The sequence below is a fragment of the Gymnoscopelus microlampas genome (assembly GCF_963454915.1).
Source record: "Gymnoscopelus microlampas genome assembly, chromosome: 3".
Classification (NCBI taxonomy): Eukaryota; Metazoa; Chordata; class Actinopteri; order Myctophiformes; family Myctophidae; genus Gymnoscopelus; species Gymnoscopelus microlampas.
In genome coordinates this window covers 35,023,836-35,044,666 of record NC_139940.1, presented here as the reverse complement: position 1 = coordinate 35,044,666, position 20,831 = coordinate 35,023,836, and the positions used below count along the sequence as shown (strand labels likewise).

Genomic DNA, 20,831 nt, shown 5'->3' with positions numbered 1-20,831 from the left:
TGGTGAATAATGAAGCGTCATTCCTCCATGACTGGAACCGTTGGTGAAGCCACGCCCCTTTCTCCACTTGCACAAAGTTCTCCGCCCACTTCCGCCTTCCGCGTTCAGAGCACCTCAAAGCGGGGACACAGGGGCTACCTGCATGGTGGCTCCCTGCTGGCCGTGGATCATGGCACATTATGTTTCTAAACAAACGATTCATTATTTTATATTTATTTATCCTAATATCAACCAAAGCTCTCACTGTGGTTGATATAATTCATTTATTTTATTTCTTTTATCGGATATTTATATCCCCGCCCCTTGTCAGTCAACCAACACATGAGCCCCCCACCCCGTGACCCACGCACCCCACGCACCCCGTGACCCATCGTGATCTACCTACTGTACGACTGGACACACCCCCCTTTCGTAGCAGAAACTCCAGGAAGACAGAGTCGAACTTTTGTTAGCAGAGATGCCACAACATCGTCGCTGTGTTTTTGGTTGCGCTAATTACAGCTCTCTTTTCCCCTTTCCCCGTAATGAAGCATATCCGTGGCATCGGAGAAAATGGCTGGAGTTTACACACTTTGAAGAAGGGGGTGTCTTCAATAACTCGCGGTTGTGTGACAGGCATTTTTTGGATGGGTGCTTTGAGAACAAAGGCCAATTCTCGGCGGGATTTGCGAGCTGCAAAACCCAGATGGTTTTGGTACCTAGTTGTCCTGGTGCCCACTCATCCAGGTGCCCAGTCATCCCAAAAATGTGGTGCCCAGATGTCCCTAGTGCCCACCTGTCTTATATGATTGATTGATTGATTGATTGATTGATTGATGTACTTTATTTAGTAAGACATGAGAACATCAGTACATGGAAGTACAAATTCACAATACAAGGTCTACTAAACTGGGAGGCTCATTAAGCACTGACTGGGCTTGTTTAAGATGAGAACCCCATGCACACAAATCATGATGACATATAAGAGACAGACAGATATACACACATTACTATACTGAATGTCATACAATCAGCTCACAGGTTACTGGTATGAAGAGTGAAAAGAAAAATGTACAAGAGAAGAAAAAGAAATGGGGGGGGGGGGGGGGGTAGGGGGTAGGTTAAGACTTAGACAGGGTGACACCTGTCAGTTGTTGTGTCTGTAAGTTTGTAAGTTTAAAGTTTATTGCTGCTGTGAATGCTGCCACAATGTTGTCAGTGTTCAATGGCTGTGTGTAAACTACAGTAGTAGTAATAACTACATGGAATGAGTAATGCATGAGTAAGTTTTTTAAAATGTTCATTTGAATCCACCTTCGTTGCCCTGGGTTGAGACTCCTTTAACGTGCATTTCTTCTCACACTCCAATTGTCCGTTGCTCCTCCAACTGATATTTGTTTTTATCAATTTGTGATAGTTTTCGGTTTCCTTTTGCAGAAACGTTTCCAGGCATGTTTTCAGATACATCAAGGCCAGTGATGCTTTTATCCAATTCTTATAACCGTCATCTTCAAATCTCTTACACGTTCCCATGGTGAGGAGGATGCTGGCAGGCTATCCGTCAATGGGTGGTGAATAATGAAGCGTCATTCCTCCATGACTGGAACCGTTGGTGAAGCCACGCCCCTTTCTCCACTTGCACAAAGTTCTCCGCCCACTTCCGCCTTCCGCGTTCAGAGCACCTCAAAGCGGGGACACAGGGGCTACCTGCATGGTGGCTCCCTGCTGGCCGTGGATCATGGCACATTATGTTTCTAAACAAACGATTCATTATTTTATATTTATTTATCCTAATATCAACCAAAGCTCTCACTGTGGTTGATATAATTCATTTATTTTATTTCTTTTATCGGATATTTATATCCCCGCCCCTTGTCAGTCAACCAACACATGAGCCCCCCACCCCGTGACCCACGCACCCCACGCACCCCGTGACCCATCGTGATCTACCTACTGTACGACTGGACACACCCCCCTTTCGTAGCAGAAACTCCAGGAAGACAGAGTCGAACTTTTGTTAGCAGAGATGCCACAACATCGTCGCTGTGTTTTTGGTTGCGCTAATTACAGCTCTCTTTTCCCCTTTCCCCGTAATGAAGCATATCCGTGGCATCGGAGAAAATGGCTGGAGTTTACACACTTTGAAGAAGGGGGTGTCTTCAATAACTCGCGGTTGTGTGACAGGCATTTTTTGGATGGGTGCTTTGAGAACAAAGGCCAATTCTCGGCGGGATTTGCGAGCTGCAAAACCCAGATGGTTTTGGTACCTAGTTGTCCTGGTGCCCACTCATCCAGGTGCCCAGTCATCCCAAAAATGTGGTGCCCAGATGTCCCTAGTGCCCACCTGTCTTATATGATTGATTGATTGATTGATTGATTGATTGATTGATGTACTTTATTTAGTAAGACATGAGAACATCAGTACATGGAAGTACAAATTCACAATACAAGGTCTACTAAACTGGGAGGCTCATTAAGCACTGACTGGGCTTGTTTAAGATGAGAACCCCATGCACACAAATCATGATGACATATAAGAGACAGACAGATATAAACACATTACTATACTGAATGTCATACAATCAGCTTACAGGTTACTGGTATGAAGAGTGAAAAGAAAAATGTACAAGAGAAGAAAAAGAAATGGGGGGGGGGGGGGGTAGGGGGTAGGTTAAGACTTAGACAGGGTGACACCTGTCAGTTGTTGTGTCTGTAAGTTTGTAAGTTTAAAGTTTATTGCTGCTGTGAATGCTGCCACAATGTTGTCAGTGTTCAATGGCTGTGTGTAAACTACAGTAGTAGTAATAACTACATGGAATGAGTAATGCATGAGTACGTTTTTTAAAATGTTCATTTGAATCCACCTTCGTTGCCCTGGGTTGAGACTCCTTTAACGTGCATTTCTTCTCACACTCCAATTGTCCGTTGCTCCTCCAACTGATATTTGTTTTTATCAATTTGTGATAGTTTTCGGTTTCCTTTTGCAGAAACGTTTCCAGGCATGTTTTCAGATACATCAAGGCCAGTGATGCTTTTATCCAATTCTTATAACCGTCATCTTCAAATCTCTTACACGTTCCCATGGTGAGGAGGATGCTGGCAGGCTATCCGTCAATGGGTGGTGAATAATGAAGCGTCATTCCTCCATGACTGGAACCGTTGGTGAAGCCACGCCCCTTTCTCCACTTGCACAAAGTTCTCCGCCCACTTCCGCCTTCCGCGTTCAGAGCACCTCAAAGCGGGGACACAGGGGCTACCTGCATGGTGGCTCCCTGCTGGCCGTGGATCATGGCACATTATGTTTCTAAACAAACGATTCATTATTTTATATTTATTTATCCTAATATCAACCAAAGCTCTCACTGTGGTTGATATAATTCATTTATTTTATTTCTTTTATCGGATATTTATATCCCCGCCCCTTGTCAGTCAACCAACACATGAGCCCCCCACCCCGTGACCCACGCACCCCACGCACCCCGTGACCCATCGTGATCTACCTACTGTACGACTGGACACACCCCCCTTTCGTAGCAGAAACTCCAGGAAGACAGAGTCGAACTTTTGTTAGCAGAGATGCCACAACATCGTCGCTGTGTTTTTGGTTGCGCTAATTACAGCTCTCTTTTCCCCTTTCCCCGTAATGAAGCATATCCGTGGCATCGGAGAAAATGGCTGGAGTTTACACACTTTGAAGAAGGGGGTGTCTTCAATAACTCGCGGTTGTGTGACAGGCATTTTTTGGATGGGTGCTTTGAGAACAAAGGCCAATTCTCGGCGGGATTTGCGAGCTGCAAAACCCAGATGGTTTTGGTACCTAGTTGTCCTGGTGCCCACTCATCCAGGTGCCCAGTCATCCCAAAAATGTGGTGCCCAGATGTCCCTAGTGCCCACCTGTCTTATATGATTGATTGATTGATTGATTGATTGATTGATGTACTTTATTTAGTAAGACATGAGAACATCAGTACATGGAAGTACAAATTCACAATACAAGGTCTACTAAACTGGGAGGCTCATTAAGCACTGACTGGGCTTGTTTAAGATGAGAACCCCATGCACACAAATCATGATGACATATAAGAGACAGACAGATATACACACATTACTATACTGAATGTCATACAATCAGCTCACAGGTTACTGGTATGGAGAGTGAAAAGAAAAATGTACAAGAGAAGAAAAAGAAATGGGGGGGGGGGGGGTAGGGGGTAGGTTAAGACTTAGACAGGGTGACACCTGTCAGTTGTTGTGTCTGTAAGTTTGTAAGTTTAAAGTTTATTGCTGCTGTGAATGCTGCCACAATGTTGTCAGTGTTCAATGGCTGTGTGTAAACTACAGTAGTAGTAATAACTACATGGAATGAGTAATGCATGAGTAAGTTTTTTAAAATGTTCATTTGAATCCACCTTCGTTGCCCTGGGTTGAGACTCCTTTAACGTGCATTTCTTCTCACACTCCAATTGTCCGTTGCTCCTCCAACTGATATTTGTTTTTATCAATTTGTGATAGTTTTCGGTTTCCTTTTGCAGAAACGTTTCCAGGCATGTTTTCAGATACATCAAGGCCAGTGATGCTTTTATCCAATTCTTATAACCGTCATCTTCAAATCTCTTACACGTTCCCATGGTGAGGAGGATGCTGGCAGGCTATCCGTCAATGGGTGGTGAATAATGAAGCGTCATTCCTCCATGACTGGAACCGTTGGTGAAGCCACGCCCCTTTCTCCACTTGCACAAAGTTCTCCGCCCACTTCCGCCTTCCGCGTTCAGAGCACCTCAAAGCGGGGACACAGGGGCTACCTGCATGGTGGCTCCCTGCTGGCCGTGGATCATGGCACATTATGTTTCTAAACAAACGATTCATTATTTTATATTTATTTATCCTAATATCAACCAAAGCTCTCACTGTGGTTGATATAATTCATTTATTTTATTTCTTTTATCGGATATTTATATCCCCGCCCCTTGTCAGTCAACCAACACATGAGCCCCCCACCCCGTGACCCACGCACCCCACGCACCCCGTGACCCATCGTGATCTACCTACTGTACGACTGGACACACCCCCCTTTCGTAGCAGAAACTCCAGGAAGACAGAGTCGAACTTTTGTTAGCAGAGATGCCACAACATCGTCGCTGTGTTTTTGGTTGCGCTAATTACAGCTCTCTTTTCCCCTTTCCCCGTAATGAAGCATATCCGTGGCATCGGAGAAAATGGCTGGAGTTTACACACTTTGAAGAAGGGGGTGTCTTCAATAACTCGCGGTTGTGTGACAGGCATTTTTTGGATGGGTGCTTTGAGAACAAAGGCCAATTCTCGGCGGGATTTGCGAGCTGCAAAACCCAGATGGTTTTGGTACCTAGTTGTCCTGGTGCCCACTCATCCAGGTGCCCAGTCATCCCAAAAATGTGGTGCCCAGATGTCCCTAGTGCCCACCTGTCTTATATGATTGATTGATTGATTGATTGATTGATTGATTGATGTACTTTATTTAGTAAGACATGAGAACATCAGTACATGGAAGTACAAATTCACAATACAAGGTCTACTAAACTGGGAGGCTCATTAAGCACTGACTGGGCTTGTTTAAGATGAGAACCCCATGCACACAAATCATGATGACATATAAGAGACAGACAGATATAAACACATTACTATACTGAATGTCATACAATCAGCTTACAGGTTACTGGTATGAAGAGTGAAAAGAAAAATGTACAAGAGAAGAAAAAGAAATGGGGGGGGGGGGGGGGTAGGGGGTAGGTTAAGACTTAGACAGGGTGACACCTGTCAGTTGTTGTGTCTGTAAGTTTGTAAGTTTAAAGTTTATTGCTGCTGTGAATGCTGCCACAATGTTGTCAGTGTTCAATGGCTGTGTGTAAACTACAGTAGTAGTAATAACTACATGGAATGAGTAATGCATGAGTACGTTTTTTAAAATGTTCATTTGAATCCACCTTCGTTGCCCTGGTTTGAGACTCCTTTAACGTGCATTTCTTCTCACACTCCAATTGTCCGTTGCTCCTCCAACTGATATTTGTTTTTATCAATTTGTGATAGTTTTCGGTTTCCTTTTGCAGAAACGTTTCCAGGCATGTTTTCAGATACATCAAGGCCAGTGATGCTTTTATCCAATTCTTATAACCGTCATCTTCAAATCTCTTACACGTTCCCATGGTGAGGAGGATGCTGGCAGGCTATCCGTCAATGGGTGGTGAATAATGAAGCGTCATTCCTCCATGACTGGAACCGTTGGTGAAGCCACGCCCCTTTCTCCACTTGCACAAAGTTCTCCGCCCACTTCCGCCTTCCGCGTTCAGAGCACCTCAAAGCGGGGACACAGGGGCTACCTGCATGGTGGCTCCCTGCTGGCCGTGGATCATGGCACATTATGTTTCTAAACAAACGATTCATTATTTTATATTTATTTATCCTAATATCAACCAAAGCTCTCACTGTGGTTGATATAATTCATTTATTTTATTTCTTTTATCGGATATTTATATCCCCGCCCCTTGTCAGTCAACCAACACATGAGCCCCCCACCCCGTGACCCACGCACCCCACGCACCCCGTGACCCATCGTGATCTACCTACTGTACGACTGGACACACCCCCCTTTCGTAGCAGAAACTCCAGGAAGACAGAGTCGAACTTTTGTTAGCAGAGATGCCACAACATCGTCGCTGTGTTTTTGGTTGCGCTAATTACAGCTCTCTTTTCCCCTTTCCCCGTAATGAAGCATATCCGTGGCATCGGAGAAAATGGCTGGAGTTTACACACTTTGAAGAAGGGGGTGTCTTCAATAACTCGCGGTTGTGTGACAGGCATTTTTTGGATGGGTGCTTTGAGAACAAAGGCCAATTCTCGGCGGGATTTGCGAGCTGCAAAACCCAGATGGTTTTGGTACCTAGTTGTCCTGGTGCCCACTCATCCAGGTGCCCAGTCATCCCAAAAATGTGGTGCCCAGATGTCCCTAGTGCCCACCTGTCTTATATGATTGATTGATTGATTGATTGATTGATTGATGTACTTTATTTAGTAAGACATGAGAACATCAGTACATGGAAGTACAAATTCACAATACATGGTCTACTAAACTGGGAGGCTCATTAAGCACTGACTGGGCTTGTTTAAGATGAGAACCCCATGCACACAAATCATGATGACATATAAGAGACAGACAGATATACACACATTACTATACTGAATGTCATACAATCAGCTTACAGGTTACTGGTATGAAGAGTGAAAAGAAAAATGTACAAGAGAAGAAAAAGAAATGGGGGGGGGGGGGGGGGGTAGGGGGTAGGTTAAGACTTAGACAGGGTGACACCTGTCAGTTGTTGTGTCTGTAAGTTTGTAAGTTTAAAGTTTATTGCTGCTGTGAATGCTGCCACAATGTTGTCAGTGTTCAATGGCTGTGTGTAAACTACAGTAGTAGTAATAACTACATGGAATGAGTAATGCATGAGTAAGTTTTTTAAAATGTTCATTTGAATCCACCTTCGTTGCCCTGGGTTGAGACTCCTTTAACGTGCATTTCTTCTCACACTCCAATTGTCCGTTGCTCCTCCAACTGATATTTGTTTTTATCAATTTGTGATAGTTTTCGGTTTCCTTTTGCAGAAACGTTTCCAGGCATGTTTTCAGATACATCAAGGCCAGTGATGCTTTTATCCAATTCTTATAACCGTCATCTTCAAATCTCTTACACGTTCCCATGGTGAGGAGGATGCTGGCAGGCTATCCGTCAATGGGTGGTGAATAATGAAGCGTCATTCCTCCATGACTGGAACCGTTGGTGAAGCCACGCCCCTTTCTCCACTTGCACAAAGTTCTCCGCCCACTTCCGCCTTCCGCGTTCAGAGCACCTCAAAGCGGGGACACAGGGGCTACCTGCATGGTGGCTCCCTGCTGGCCGTGGATCATGGCACATTATGTTTCTAAACAAACGATTCATTATTTTATATTTATTTATCCTAATATCAACCAAAGCTCTCACTGTGGTTGATATAATTCATTTATTTTATTTCTTTTATCGGATATTTATATCCCCGCCCCTTGTCAGTCAACCAACACATGAGCCCCCCACCCCGTGACCCACGCACCCCACGCACCCCGTGACCCATCGTGATCTACCTACTGTACGACTGGACACACCCCCCTTTCGTAGCAGAAACTCCAGGAAGACAGAGTCGAACTTTTGTTAGCAGAGATGCCACAACATCGTCGCTGTGTTTTTGGTTGCGCTAATTACAGCTCTCTTTTCCCCTTTCCCCGTAATGAAGCATATCCGTGGCATCGGAGAAAATGGCTGGAGTTTACACACTTTGAAGAAGGGGGTGTCTTCAATAACTCGCGGTTGTGTGACAGGCATTTTTTGGATGGGTGCTTTGAGAACAAAGGCCAATTCTCGGCGGGATTTGCGAGCTGCCTTTTACTGTCCAAAGACGCAATACCGTCTATTTACACGGTTGGAAATTCTCCTTCACCAAAGGTAAGTCATTCTACTTTCAGTAGTAACTATAGTAGTTAGTTTCAGAGGTTATATAGGCCATTGGTTCTCAAAGTGGGGTCCGGGGACCCCCAGGGGTCCATGAGGGGGTCCCCAGCAAAATGTGTGAATATAGCATCACAACAATTTATACCTTGTATACTTTGGATATTCAAAAATAGCAGATCTACAAGCTCCATGAGCTTGTAGATCTGCTACTTTTGAAAAATGTTGGAAATCTTTGAATATATTTATTATATATTATTATTCTGGGGGTCCCTGGCACAAAATATTTTCAGATGGGGGTCCGCGGCCAAATATATATCAATTTGGGGGTCCCTGGCATGAAAAAGTTTGAGAAGCACTGATATAGGCTATGGAATGATTGTTTTCTCTACGTGTTTTAGCCAGCTACCCGAGATTTCGGCTGTCAATATGGGGTGGAACAGAAGACCGCCAGTGTTCAAATGAAGGCGCGAAAAGCATTTACGAGGAGTAAAGGTATGTGTGTGTGTGTGTGTGTGTGTGTGTGAGAGAGAGAGAGACGTGCAACCGCTTATCAACCAGATGTTCTAACTGTGTGTGTGTGTGTGTGTGTGTGTGTGTGTGTGTGTGTGTGTGTGTGTGTGTGTGTGTGTGTGTGTGAGAGAGAGACGTGCAACCGCTTATCAACCAGATGTTCTAACTGTGTGTGTGTGTGTGTGTGTGTGTGTGTGTGTGTGTGTGTGTGTGTGTGTGTGTGACTAAAACACATCAATTCAAGTCATATGGGTTGTATACAGTAGGCCTATATAATATATATCTCCAAGCTCACAACATGTCACAACACATTGTGAGCTTGGAGATCAGCTGTTTTTGTCAATCAATCAATAATCTTTGCCTAGGCTATAATGACTTAGGTATTAATAAATAACAGTAATGACAAATGCTGTTGCAAGCTCTGTTGTAAACCCTTTCCATTTTGAACCTGTCAGTCTCTAGTCTCGCGTAGCCAGACCCCACATAAAATGAAAAACAGCGACCTCTGCTTTTCTGATATTCTGTGGAGTCTGGCAGGAGTATAATGTTAGACTAGAGCGCAGGGAAACACCGGTTTCATGTCTGCCTATAGCGCATCACTTCCGGTTGGTGCGACCATGTTTTCATTCCCACTAACAATATTTCTACACGGAACACTAACACCACTTCTCCCAGAGAACATGGATGGTTTTGGTTATAAGCCCACTTGTTTCTATGATGAAAGAGTAATTTAAAATGTGAATATCTTTCCGTGGTTTTGTCCGCTCCGAGGACGCTATTGTTAAATTAGTTTCGGCTAGTTTCGAGGGGGGGAGGGTGGATCATGGTGGATGGACACGTGAATCCCGCCCACTACATTTGATTGGGTAAAGCGCGGCCCACTTCCTGATCTGAAGGCACGCCCACTTGTATCCAATGCGCACTGGTTAGGACGAACCGCTCCGACAGATTCCACCGCAGGTCGGAATCTGTTCTTGAGAGATTAGTCAGTCTCTGAAGTCTGTAAAGCTCTGAAAGTGTAGACTCTAAAATGTCAGTAGTCTTGGACAAACTTCAAGATCCATATATCCTGAAGACATTTTCTTATTACAGGGCCCATACAGTTTCTGTTTTAATAGGTTTATGAACAGCACAACACCCCAAATCTGCTTACGTCCTAGCATTCTTTATTAAAAAGTGATCCGATGTGAATAACTATCCCATTATTTCTTTATAGCAAAGTCTTTGAATCCCTTGTTGAATGCTCAATTAAAGCAGTTCCAGTTCCTAGGAAAGTAGCATCCTGATTGAGAGTCATGTCCTGCAGCAATGCTAGTGGCAAATTACATCATTAATTCACTTTACAAAAAACAGTCTGTTTGTTGACTTCTATAATTATTTTTATACCCTCAAATTATGTAGACTGCATGGGCAGGAAGAGAGTTCTTTCTGTACATTTAGGAACCCATTGAATACATAGGCCACTACTTTTAATCAATAGGTTATATAGGTCTATGTCTTCATGCGTTTTATGTATAATTTTATAATGCTGCTTCATGTTGCCTATATTGAGTCCCTGGTTAAATACAGTGTTGTAGAGTCACTAATAACATTTACTCAAGTACTGTACTTAAGTACAATTTTAAGGTATTTTTGACTTTACTGGAGTATTTCTAATCCTCAGTACTTTGATTATTATATACATTTCGACCATTTGAAAATAGTTGATCTACAAGCTCACAGTGCCGCATTGTGAGCTTGTAGATCTGCTATTTTCAAAGGATTTGTATACATTTGAAAACTTGTGAAATGGGACATTCTGCCTAATGAGTACTTTCTACTTTTGGTACTTTAAGTGCATTTTGTAAATTTTGTATACTTGTAACAGAGTAGGCCTATGTCTACATCTCAAGTAAAACATGTGAGTACCTTTTCCACCACTGGTTAAATAAATAAATAAATAGATAAATGAATGGATGGAAGCCTTTCTCCCTTTCTGTGCCGCCCCCTAGTGGCCAGATGGAGCCAACCATATCAATCGATCACATCGTCAATCGTTCGCCCTCCCCTTTTCCGTGCAGCTGAACTCGACTGTTCACGCCTTAATGTTGACAGTTCCACAGGTCAGCCAAGTGATATCATCATGTCAACAACAATGGCAGCAGCCGAGGAGACATCAGAATCTCATAAAACAAACACTAACCACAGCGAAGGATATGACAAGAAATGCATATTCTGCAGAATCGTGAACAAAGAGATGGGCACGGAGCTTCTTCACAGTGTAAGCACATATTATAGTACTTACTAGCCATGTCTCACATGACGCGTCCGCAGCGTCACGGAGCAACTTTTACCTGGTTTTGCATTTTCTCCATTTACAACCCGTACATCCACATAATCGTTCAGATTTCAAATGTAAAGTTTTAACCCCATGGCCATGGATGTAACACGTTGAAATGCTTGGGTCTAAGTACCCGTATCTTCCGTATTGTTCAATAAAAAAGCATTTTAATCCGTTCGGCGGCCATTTTCTCATGGAGTTATAATGTATAACCGATAGGATCGCGTAATTGAAAGCATTTGAAGAACATTTTTTTAAAAATGGCCACCGATTGGATTAAAATGCTTTGTTATTGAACACTACGGATGATTCGGGTACTAGACCCAAGCGTTTCAACTTGTTACATCCGTGGCCGTGGGGTTAGCACTTTATATTTGAAATTTGAACGTTTATGTAGATGTACGGGTTGTAAATGGAAAAAGTGCCAAAAGCAGGAAGAAGTTGCGCCAGGACTGTCATGATATGGACAGTCATGTGTCAGGGCTAAGGCTAGTACTAATAACTGTACCACTACAGCATTGGTTCTCAAAGTGGGGTCCGGGGACCCCCAGGGGTACTTGAGGGGGTTCCAGGGGGTCCCCAGCTAAATGATGGACAGGAACCAAATGGACCCTTATGGGTCTGTAACTCTGAGAGTGTACAAATGGAACCAAATGGACCCTAACGGGTCCATTTGGTTCCATTTGTACACTCTCAGAGTTAAATTAACAATATAAATTGGGGTCCCAGAGGTATAAATGCCATTAAATGGGGGTCCGTAGCCTAAATGCATGTTAAACTGGGGGTCCTTGAAATCAAAATGGTTGAGAATCACTGCTAGAGTCGTTAAAAATCTTCTCTTATGGGGGTCCCTGGCATATCTTTTGAAATGGGGGTCCGCGGGCTAATAAGTGTCAATTTGGGGGTCCTTGACATGAAAAAGTTTGAGAACCACTGCACTACAGTATAATAGTACCACCTCCCTCTTCTGTATGTCGCTATAGTTGTTAAAGGCATTGGCAAGAGCTATAGAAGAGAATTCAGATGTATGAATCTTTGTTATTAACATTCTCTCTGAAAACCTCAGGGTGGTATATTTGTATTTTTTGTAATCAGCTACTGAATTTGAATGCTGTCGTATTTGTATTATTATTTACCACTTAACCCCATATGGTTGAGCAGAGTCCCTCAGGGCTCTATGCTAGTGTATTTTCAGTTTTCTCAGTTATTGTGGGGAAAGCTTTCTCGAAAAATAGCTGATCGATATAAGCTCACGTTGCAACGGCGTTGTGAGCTGGTCGATCTGCTATTTCCTGCGAAAGCTTTCCCAGAATACAGATGCTGGGGTTTAAGTGGTTAAACAAAATAATATGTTTACAAATTACCACTGACCAGATCAGCACCTTATGGCCACGATGACCATGTAAATGTTGGCATTGTAATTCTCTTCTGTTATTATTACCACAGGATGAGGAGCTCACCTGTTTCAGAGACATCAAACCAGGAGCCCCCCACCATTACCTGGTGGTCCCCACTAAACATGTTGGAAACTGCAAGAGCCTCGGCAAAGAACACATACCAATGGGTAGGACGTATTGGTCACTACAGCTTATGAAATAGTTGAGCAGTTTATATTCCACATAGCTGACATGCCAAGGAGAACCAGAAATACTGGTTTGCAAGTAGAGGTGCTGCGATCATGATTTTTGAGATCCGATCCGATTCCGATCAGGCAGCATAAAACCGATCCGATTACGATTAATTCCGATCCGATATGGCACGGCAATAATATTAATATGTATTTTACTAAATGTTAAAAAAGGATTGATCAAGTGATATTACTCAAAAAGAGAACATAACCTCCACAGAATAATAGTCAACAAGTTCCACAACAGTAGTTTAGAAAAACTGCCCCATTTATTATTAACCAGTGCCAATGGGTTCGCTTTAACCTAAACAGCAACATTAAATAAAATACAAAATAAAATAAAAGATCCTGTGTAACACAAACTTGGCTTCCGTTTGACATGGTCATTTCAGGTAAAAAAGAATTAGTCACATATATAAAAAATAAATAAAATCCCTTTATACAATAACAATACACACACAATATTGTCCAATTGTATTGTCCAGGGCTCCAATTCTGCCCAAAAGCAATGCTACCATTGGTCTACTAAAACAATAGGGTGAACAAATAATAAAACATGTTATTAATAGTCCACAAGTTCCACAACAGTAGGTTATGAGAAAAACATGTTTTATTTATTTTTTATATATGTGACTTATTTTCTAACTGAAATGACCATGTCAAACAGAAGCCAAGTTTCTGTTACACTTACACAGGATCTTTTCATTTATTTTGTATTTTATTTAATGCTGCTGTTTAGGCTAAAGCGAACCCATTGGCACTGGTGATGGGGTCCACGCACCCAGTGCGCAGTCAGACTCAGTAAGGACATGTCGTGAAACTAATTGCTTATGCACTGATTGCACTCTCCACATATGCCGCGGCATAAGGAAACCTCGCACTTCTTTATGAATCTGCGGGATGGCTGTGTCAGTAATATAACTGTGGCTGGGCACATCATAGCGAGGCTCTAGGTGCTCTATTAAGCGTTGAAATCCGACATTATTTACCACCGACAGCGGCTGGTCATCCAGCACTATAAACAGGACAATGTGCTCTGTTATTATTTTGCCTTCTTGCTCTCTCCTAGAAGTTTTTCACGCTTTTCAAATGTATCTTCCAACGTTGGTTGTTGGGGGCCAGCGTGTGGTCGCTTTTTCTTTTCTGTAGCTTTATGGTGTTTTATAAGATGATCAATAACGTTGGTCGTGTTGTACCGTGTATTGACGTTGCCACCGCGTGGGACGTCTTTTAGAAACGACTTGCACTGGGCTGTTGGGTCCTTTTAACACGAAATACTCCCATACGGCTGACATCGCTGCTTTCTGCTCGTACCGTAGCTCTGCTTTGTGTCGGAGCCTCCAGCCGTGCTAATAACAACAAACACTGGTGCGATCACATGGCCGCCCGCTACATGCTGGAGCCAGTGTTGCCATATTTTGTGAGAGAAATAAGCGACCACGTCTAGGAAAACAAGCCCAAAAGAAGCAACGAGGCCACAGGCCCACGGCACATGAGCACTGTAAACCTATTTGCAATTATGCATGGCTATTTAAAAAAAACTCTTGCAATAACATTTGGAATGTTTGGAATATTTTTTTTAAAACATTCTAACAACACAAATGCTCCCCTGGGCACAAAACACGTATAAACATATTTGAGAACCACTGGTTTAAATAATAATTTAAACAAATTGGAAGCAAGCCAAAATAAGCAAGTACAGTACACAATAGAAATAAGCCCCAAAAACCGCAACGCGCAACTACCGATTTTTACAAGCAACTTTACAGAAAAAGAAGCCCAAAATCGCTTATAATAAGCCGACATGGCAACACTGGCTGGAGCCAACGTGCTGGGAGTGGGAAGGATCAAAGTGCTGGAGCGGATTACTGGAATGGAGTGCTTTAATCGGAGCGTTTTATCGGTCATTTTGCTGAAATCCGATCCGATCCGATCCACATTTTTTCATTGATATCGAGCCGATATCCGATCAGTAAATCGGATCGCGGCATCTCTATTTGCAAGTTTGAATTCATCAAGCAACAACTGAGTGGCATAAAAGAGTGACTATATTGTCCTTACGCTCCAAGTTAACTCACTAAAACCAGGAAACCATCTGTGTCATTTTCGATTTTTGCATTGGCTATTCAAAAATAGCAGATATACAAGCTCACAGCGTGTCTCTTCGCGCCGCGCTGCGAGCTTGTACATCTGCTATTTTTTTTTTATCTTGAAAGTGTGAGAACTACTGATTTAGAAGGCATATGTTGAATCGGCCTCAGGTCTTAAAGGGTAAAATAGTTTATTTTGTTCAAGAATAACTGCACAAATATGGAAACTCACACAATAGTGTTGTGTTTTGGTGTCCAGTGGAGCAGATGATGGAGACAGGGAAGGCGATCCTACAGAAGAACAACGTCACAGACCTCAGTGATGTCAGGTGGGACAATGGTTATTTTTGTAAAGTAATGCCCTACTTTGTTTTATGACAGTGTCAAGTAAACCTAGGAAAAAAGACCATCTACAAGCTTACAATGCGTCATCATGATGCGACGCATTGGGAGCTTGAAGATCAGCTGTGTTAGCTATTTATAAATGTTTTGGAAAGTGTAAGTGGTTAAGACTGTGTGGTTGTGTTTATACATATTTAATCAATGAAAAGTAGAGCTTGTGACTTAATAATTTCTACACTGGATCCATTGGAACACATTTTCCACCCGACAGCAACGATAGACTGTGTATACTTTCCCTTTTGTCTGTAGGTTTGGCTTCCATTTGCCTCCATTCTGTTCCGTCACCCACCTACACCTGCATGTCCTAGCACCTGAAAGTCAATTGGGCTTCATGTCCCGCCTCTTCTACAGACTCAACTCCTATTGGTTCATCACGGTAAGCCTCATCAGATCTGCATAGTTTTGTCATTATTTCTTCAAGTACTAAGGATGATATCTTACAACCGCGGATTATAGATGCCAAATAATTGAATCCTATAGATCAGGGGTTCTCACAATTTTAATAGCTTAAACAAACACACTAAAAACGAAAATAGCAAAAACCTTGTGAATGATGTGTTCCATCATTCACAGTAATTACATGCTCAAAATAGGGATGACAGTTTGGAAGTGATAGCCCCCCTGGGGAGGGTTGCCAGATCTGCTTATTATAATTTCCCCGCAAGATGCGACACGTTGTGAGCTTGTAGATCGGCTATTTTCAAATAGCTGATGCATGTTAAAGTGCGCATGTGGCCCATAGTCGCTTGTTTTGGGCTGGTTTTCCTAGACCTGGTTGCTTGTTTCTCTCACAGAATCTGTGAGCCCCTATTGGTGGCTGCGGTCCCCACTTAGGAAACCTGTGATATAGGTTTAGCATCGGGTTTTGTTAACTGGAATAAGAAAAGTCTGTAGACAAAGCTATTACTGTTAACTGTGTTTTGTTACTCTTACATACTGTACAGTATGTGTTGCTGCTCATTTAGACTGTGCTAATTTGTTCCATCATTCAACCACTGCTACTTCTGTGAACAGTTATAATGCCACCACTTTCTGGCACCAGTTTCTTTTATTTTCAAATAATCATCATCATAAGTCGGTTGTTGGTTCTAAATATGTTTCGATATGTTTTTATTGAATTGCCCAACCCTATTGTCTTGGGTTTGAAATTCTGAGTGGGAGGGGGTATGTCTAATCAGTAAGGTCCTACTGTTTATTAGCAAGCACCTCACATCTCAGTCATCAATTGGGAGTAAAGTATTAGAGCTCTAACTCCCATGCCATGTATCTGTTGATCTGTTGTAGGCAGAGCAGTTGATTCAAGACCTCAATTCGAAAGGAGAGACCAATTGATCACTTTGTTTGGACGCACTGCATTCTTGGATTACCTGCCACAGGCAGGTGTCCAAGGTTCCATCCTGTTCCAGGCACTGTGATGGATAGTAGGCTGCTGCACACACTACAGGAAACTGTACTTCAGTCATGAATGTATTGCCATGACTGATGTCGATGTTTTAAAATGAGGAAATATTTATAACAAAAGACTTCTTGTCTTTGCAACTCCAGTATTGCCTAATTTCATAAGATGCCAAATATTGCTTTTTGTTTTTGTTGCTACTTGAAACATAACATAATTATAATATTTTGGCACTGTAGGTAGTATAGGGTACATTAGGTAGCTACTTCTTTGCTTTGACAGTAGGAATGAGCTAAATTAAATCTTCATTTGTTTGCAGCAATGACGAAACATGCATGATCTACTGTAAATGCATCCACTATATTTTATGGACCAATTTTGAAATTTTACTTGACGATTAATCGTCGCTCAAATAATTGCGATTTAATTGTGTTTCTGTGGTTAGGTAACATTATGAATGAAATGTTTATTTCTGTTCGGTTTTTAGGCTTTGTACACAAAATGTGCACAGGGCAGATACAGTATGACAAATAACACATATTTAATTACGGTACTTTAACTACTAAAAAATAAAAAATAAACATTAATAGTGGAAATAACCGATCTACAAGCTCAACATGATCATTTTAACATGGAAACGATTATGCAAAAAATAATTGCGATTATGTAATAATTGTGACAGGCCTAACCAAGAGAAGAGAGCATGAGATGTTATAGATTACTAAATAAATGAATGATATTGAAGGCATTCTTGTAAAGAGACAGAAGGGTGCAGTGAGTAATAAAAGTCCACAATTTGGCAGATTAACTGACATAAGACTGCCTCATTAAAGGAGTACCAAAAATGACTTGAAATGTATATCTGTCTGTCTCTTATATGTCATCATGATTTGTGTACATGGGGATCTCATCTTAAACAAGCTAAGTGCTTAACTGAGCTATCCAGTTTAGTAGACCTTGTATTGCGAATTTGTACTTCCATGTACTGTTATGTACTGTCATGTACTGTTCTCATGTCATACTAAATAAAGTACATCAATCAATCAAACTTATGTTCTATCAATTACATACCCCATGAAGCCTTGAATTCATGGAGATTTTTTTGTTTTTGTCACATTTCTGAGCCAATCATTTGATGACCAACAGGAGACCAAGTTATGTAATTGAGTCTCCTACTGACTAGCCACATGGACATGGTCATCGAATTATTGGCTCAGGAATGCGACAAAAAAAATCTCCATGAATTCAAGGCTTCATGGGGTGTGTAATTGATATAATTCTTTTTTTGGGTGAACTACTCCTTTAACTTTCTAAACGAATTGTTTTGCATGGACATTTTTCACTCAGTTCAATATGATTAATATGTGCTAATAAAATATTGAAAAACATCAATGTAATGGATTATCATCTCTGTGACATGATGGCCAGTTTGTGCCTGTGCATACTTGTTAACTCTGTTATTCTTAACTCTTAACAGTGTGCTGAGTTACCTCAACATAGAATACATTCACTGAGATATTTGCTTGTGCTATATATGGAAATTATGTAAAACAACTAAATCACATGTACAAGTATTTGTCTTTAATGAATTGTAACTCTGATTAAATGTTATTGCGGTTCCCATTGCAGTGTGTGTAGTTAGTGAGTGACACGACTAGGGCTAGGCTAATACCCTTCAATGGTATCACTTTACACTCCTGCTGCTCATTCATTACTTCAAGCTACACCAATCACCAATAGTGCCTCCACTTTATAAAACAAATAGGCTACAACAATAACAAGACGTGTAATGCTTAATTTTTATTTGTTCAAGCATATAGTAAGTAAAATAGGCAAAACCTCAACTTGAGAAGCCCATCCTTTTAAATGCACATGTAATTAGAAAATATTGACCTTATCTGTGCTCTGTATCTTGCAGATGCCAAAATATATTTACTGTTTAATGATCATTCCCTTTCGCTATGCCATTTATAGCAGTCATTGCTATTCTGTTAATGTTGTATTCAATGCTGCTTTACTAAAGTTATCTATCTTTTTGCTTACCGAAAATAACAGATTTTCAAGCGTTGTGTGGATAGCTTGAAAATCTGGTATTTTCAGCAACCGATATTGTTGTACAAGAAAATATACATTACAGCAGGCTTAAGGCAGCATTTGAAGCCTCTTGCATATGTGCATATGCTGTTTTACACAACATTGTGTTTACCATACAATGGTAAAGATAGTAGGAATGGCTAAAGAACAGGGCAGACGGAAGTTGCATGTCCTCCAGTCCCTTGGCCAGTGGGATCAGGTTCATCCTATAGCACCATATTGCCTGTCATGGGCCTACTCATGTTCTCCTTGGCCGTGGTCCAGTCCCATTAACCAATCTGACCTAATTTCAGCCGCCCCCTTGTCCAGGAACAATTGTGAAAAGAGATGCATTCAGCAAATTGTGAAGGGAGGGGGGGGGGGATTTCTGATTCGGACATACATTTTGGTGGAATATCCCAGGATAATATGCAATTTTACCACTTTAACAAAATGTTTTGGTTTATTTTTTACAATACTAAATTTAGAGTAATCAATGTACCCTCCCCACACAGTTCTGTGTTGCCACTGCTAATTGTAAATGCACCCTACTGGGTACTTTACAATACATATTGAATGGATCTATACCTAAACTTATAACAACAGCCCTTCTGTTTCCTATACCAATTATTTTGAGTTCTCTGGGCTGCATAATTTCTCCCTAATATCATGATAGCACTGATAGACATGGTGACAAAACTATTCCATTCCTGAAGGTACATATACATTTGAATATAATAATAGCCATTATCACTTGGTTTAACACATTTTGGTCTACAATGTCAATTAGAATTTCAGCTACTCTCAATGTCAAGTGTTAATTTCTCAGCTCGGTAAAATAGCAAGCAAATGTTCTACTGGTGTTGAAGCAGAAATAATTTACATATTTTCATGGATGCTGGTCCGAAATAATTATGCATTGTCCTTTCCACTGAGGAGGACATAAAGGATGATTAATGTTCAGGGTTTTATTTTGAATAATTTGCAAAAGCAACATTTGCTTTATTAGATTGTATAGTGTAGAGAAACAGGAAACCGAGGCCATAGAGAAGGGAGACATGCAACACATGATGGGAGTCGGATTCAAACTCGGGTCCTCACAACTCACAAGGAGCATGTGTTCCGTGCACTAACCAGTCTCCAGACACCCCAATGTCCAATGTTAGTCAATAAAACGAGTTTTTCTTTATTTACAATGTGCAATGAAAAGCTCAATTATCCACCAAAAAGTGTAATTTCTTTAATGAATGCAGTGCAATGGCTCTCCTCCATAAACCCTCTTCTTTGAACCAGTCCAGAAAGCATTGTCTTGGTCACTGAAGCAGAGTGATGACCACTCTGTCATCCTGCCCCTGCCACAGCATCTCTCCCTGAAAGTGAACCAGCCCCTGTTTCCTGGCTCGTAACAGAATCCCCACTAGTTTGCTAGAGATGGTCACATAGCGCTCAAACAGTTTCCCAAATTCTACCGTGGTCACCTTCATGTTATCACCACCACCACCACCTCCACGTCCATTCGTGCCCCGTGGCTCTCCTATGTCCCTTATCACCTCGCACAGCTGCTGCACCTCCCGGCTGATGTGCGTGTGAGCGTCCTTCCCCCGCTGCTCCGTCATGGAGCCCTGGAGGGGCTTCCCGTAGCCATCCTGTCCCCTCTGGAGGACAACCGCGGTGGGCTTGGCGTCGTGACTGAAGGGGTTGTGCTTCTGGTACTCCTGGCGCTCGTCGGACCACTTCTGCCAGTTCTCCTTCAGGCCCTTCACGGAGACCACACACGCTGTCTCATCATCACTGCACTGAGGAGGTGGAGAAAGGTCACTTTCTGTCTGCATGATGCGGCCTCCTTGGATACCCTACACTTCAAGGGATCTATGCAGTCCTACAGCAAATAGAAGGAAAGAAAATAACACCTGTTTATTTGGTTA

At 42.0% G+C, this 20,831-nt stretch overlaps 2 protein-coding genes across 2 annotated transcripts; one reads left to right on the top strand and one right to left on the bottom strand.

The window, feature by feature from the left end:
* Nucleotides 1–11,088: 11,088 nt before the first annotated feature.
* Nucleotides 11,089–18,379, top strand: hint3 (histidine triad nucleotide binding protein 3). The gene is made up of 5 exons (XM_084053830.1): nt 11,089–11,258; nt 12,765–12,882; nt 15,295–15,364; nt 15,687–15,813; nt 16,722–18,379. The coding sequence occupies exons 1-5, from the start codon at nt 11,121–11,123 to the stop codon at nt 16,767–16,769; spliced, it is 501 nt and encodes a 166-aa protein (XP_083909956.1). The 5' UTR covers nt 11,089–11,120; the 3' UTR covers nt 16,770–18,379.
* A 1,840-nt stretch (nt 18,380–20,219) lies between these two features.
* Nucleotides 20,220–20,738, bottom strand: LOC311041828 (actin-binding Rho-activating protein; the record flags this gene model as incomplete). Its single annotated transcript, XM_084052313.1, has 1 exon — nt 20,220–20,738. One exon carries the CDS (start codon nt 20,736–20,738, stop codon nt 20,220–20,222), a length of 519 nt encoding a protein of 172 aa, XP_083908439.1.
* Nucleotides 20,739–20,831: the final 93 nt, after the last annotated feature.

Excerpts from the sequence above, each read along its gene's own strand:
- hint3 (XM_084053830.1), top strand. The coding sequence starts at position 11,121 with ATGTCAACAACAATGGCAGCAGCCGAGGAGACATCAGAATCTCATAAA. Across the intron at positions 11,259-12,764 it reads GCACGGAGCTTCTTCACAGT|GATGAGGAGCTCACCTGTTT; the intron begins GTAAGCACATAT and ends TTATTACCACAG. Across the intron at positions 12,883-15,294 it reads CAAAGAACACATACCAATGG|TGGAGCAGATGATGGAGACA; the intron begins GTAGGACGTATT and ends TTTGGTGTCCAG.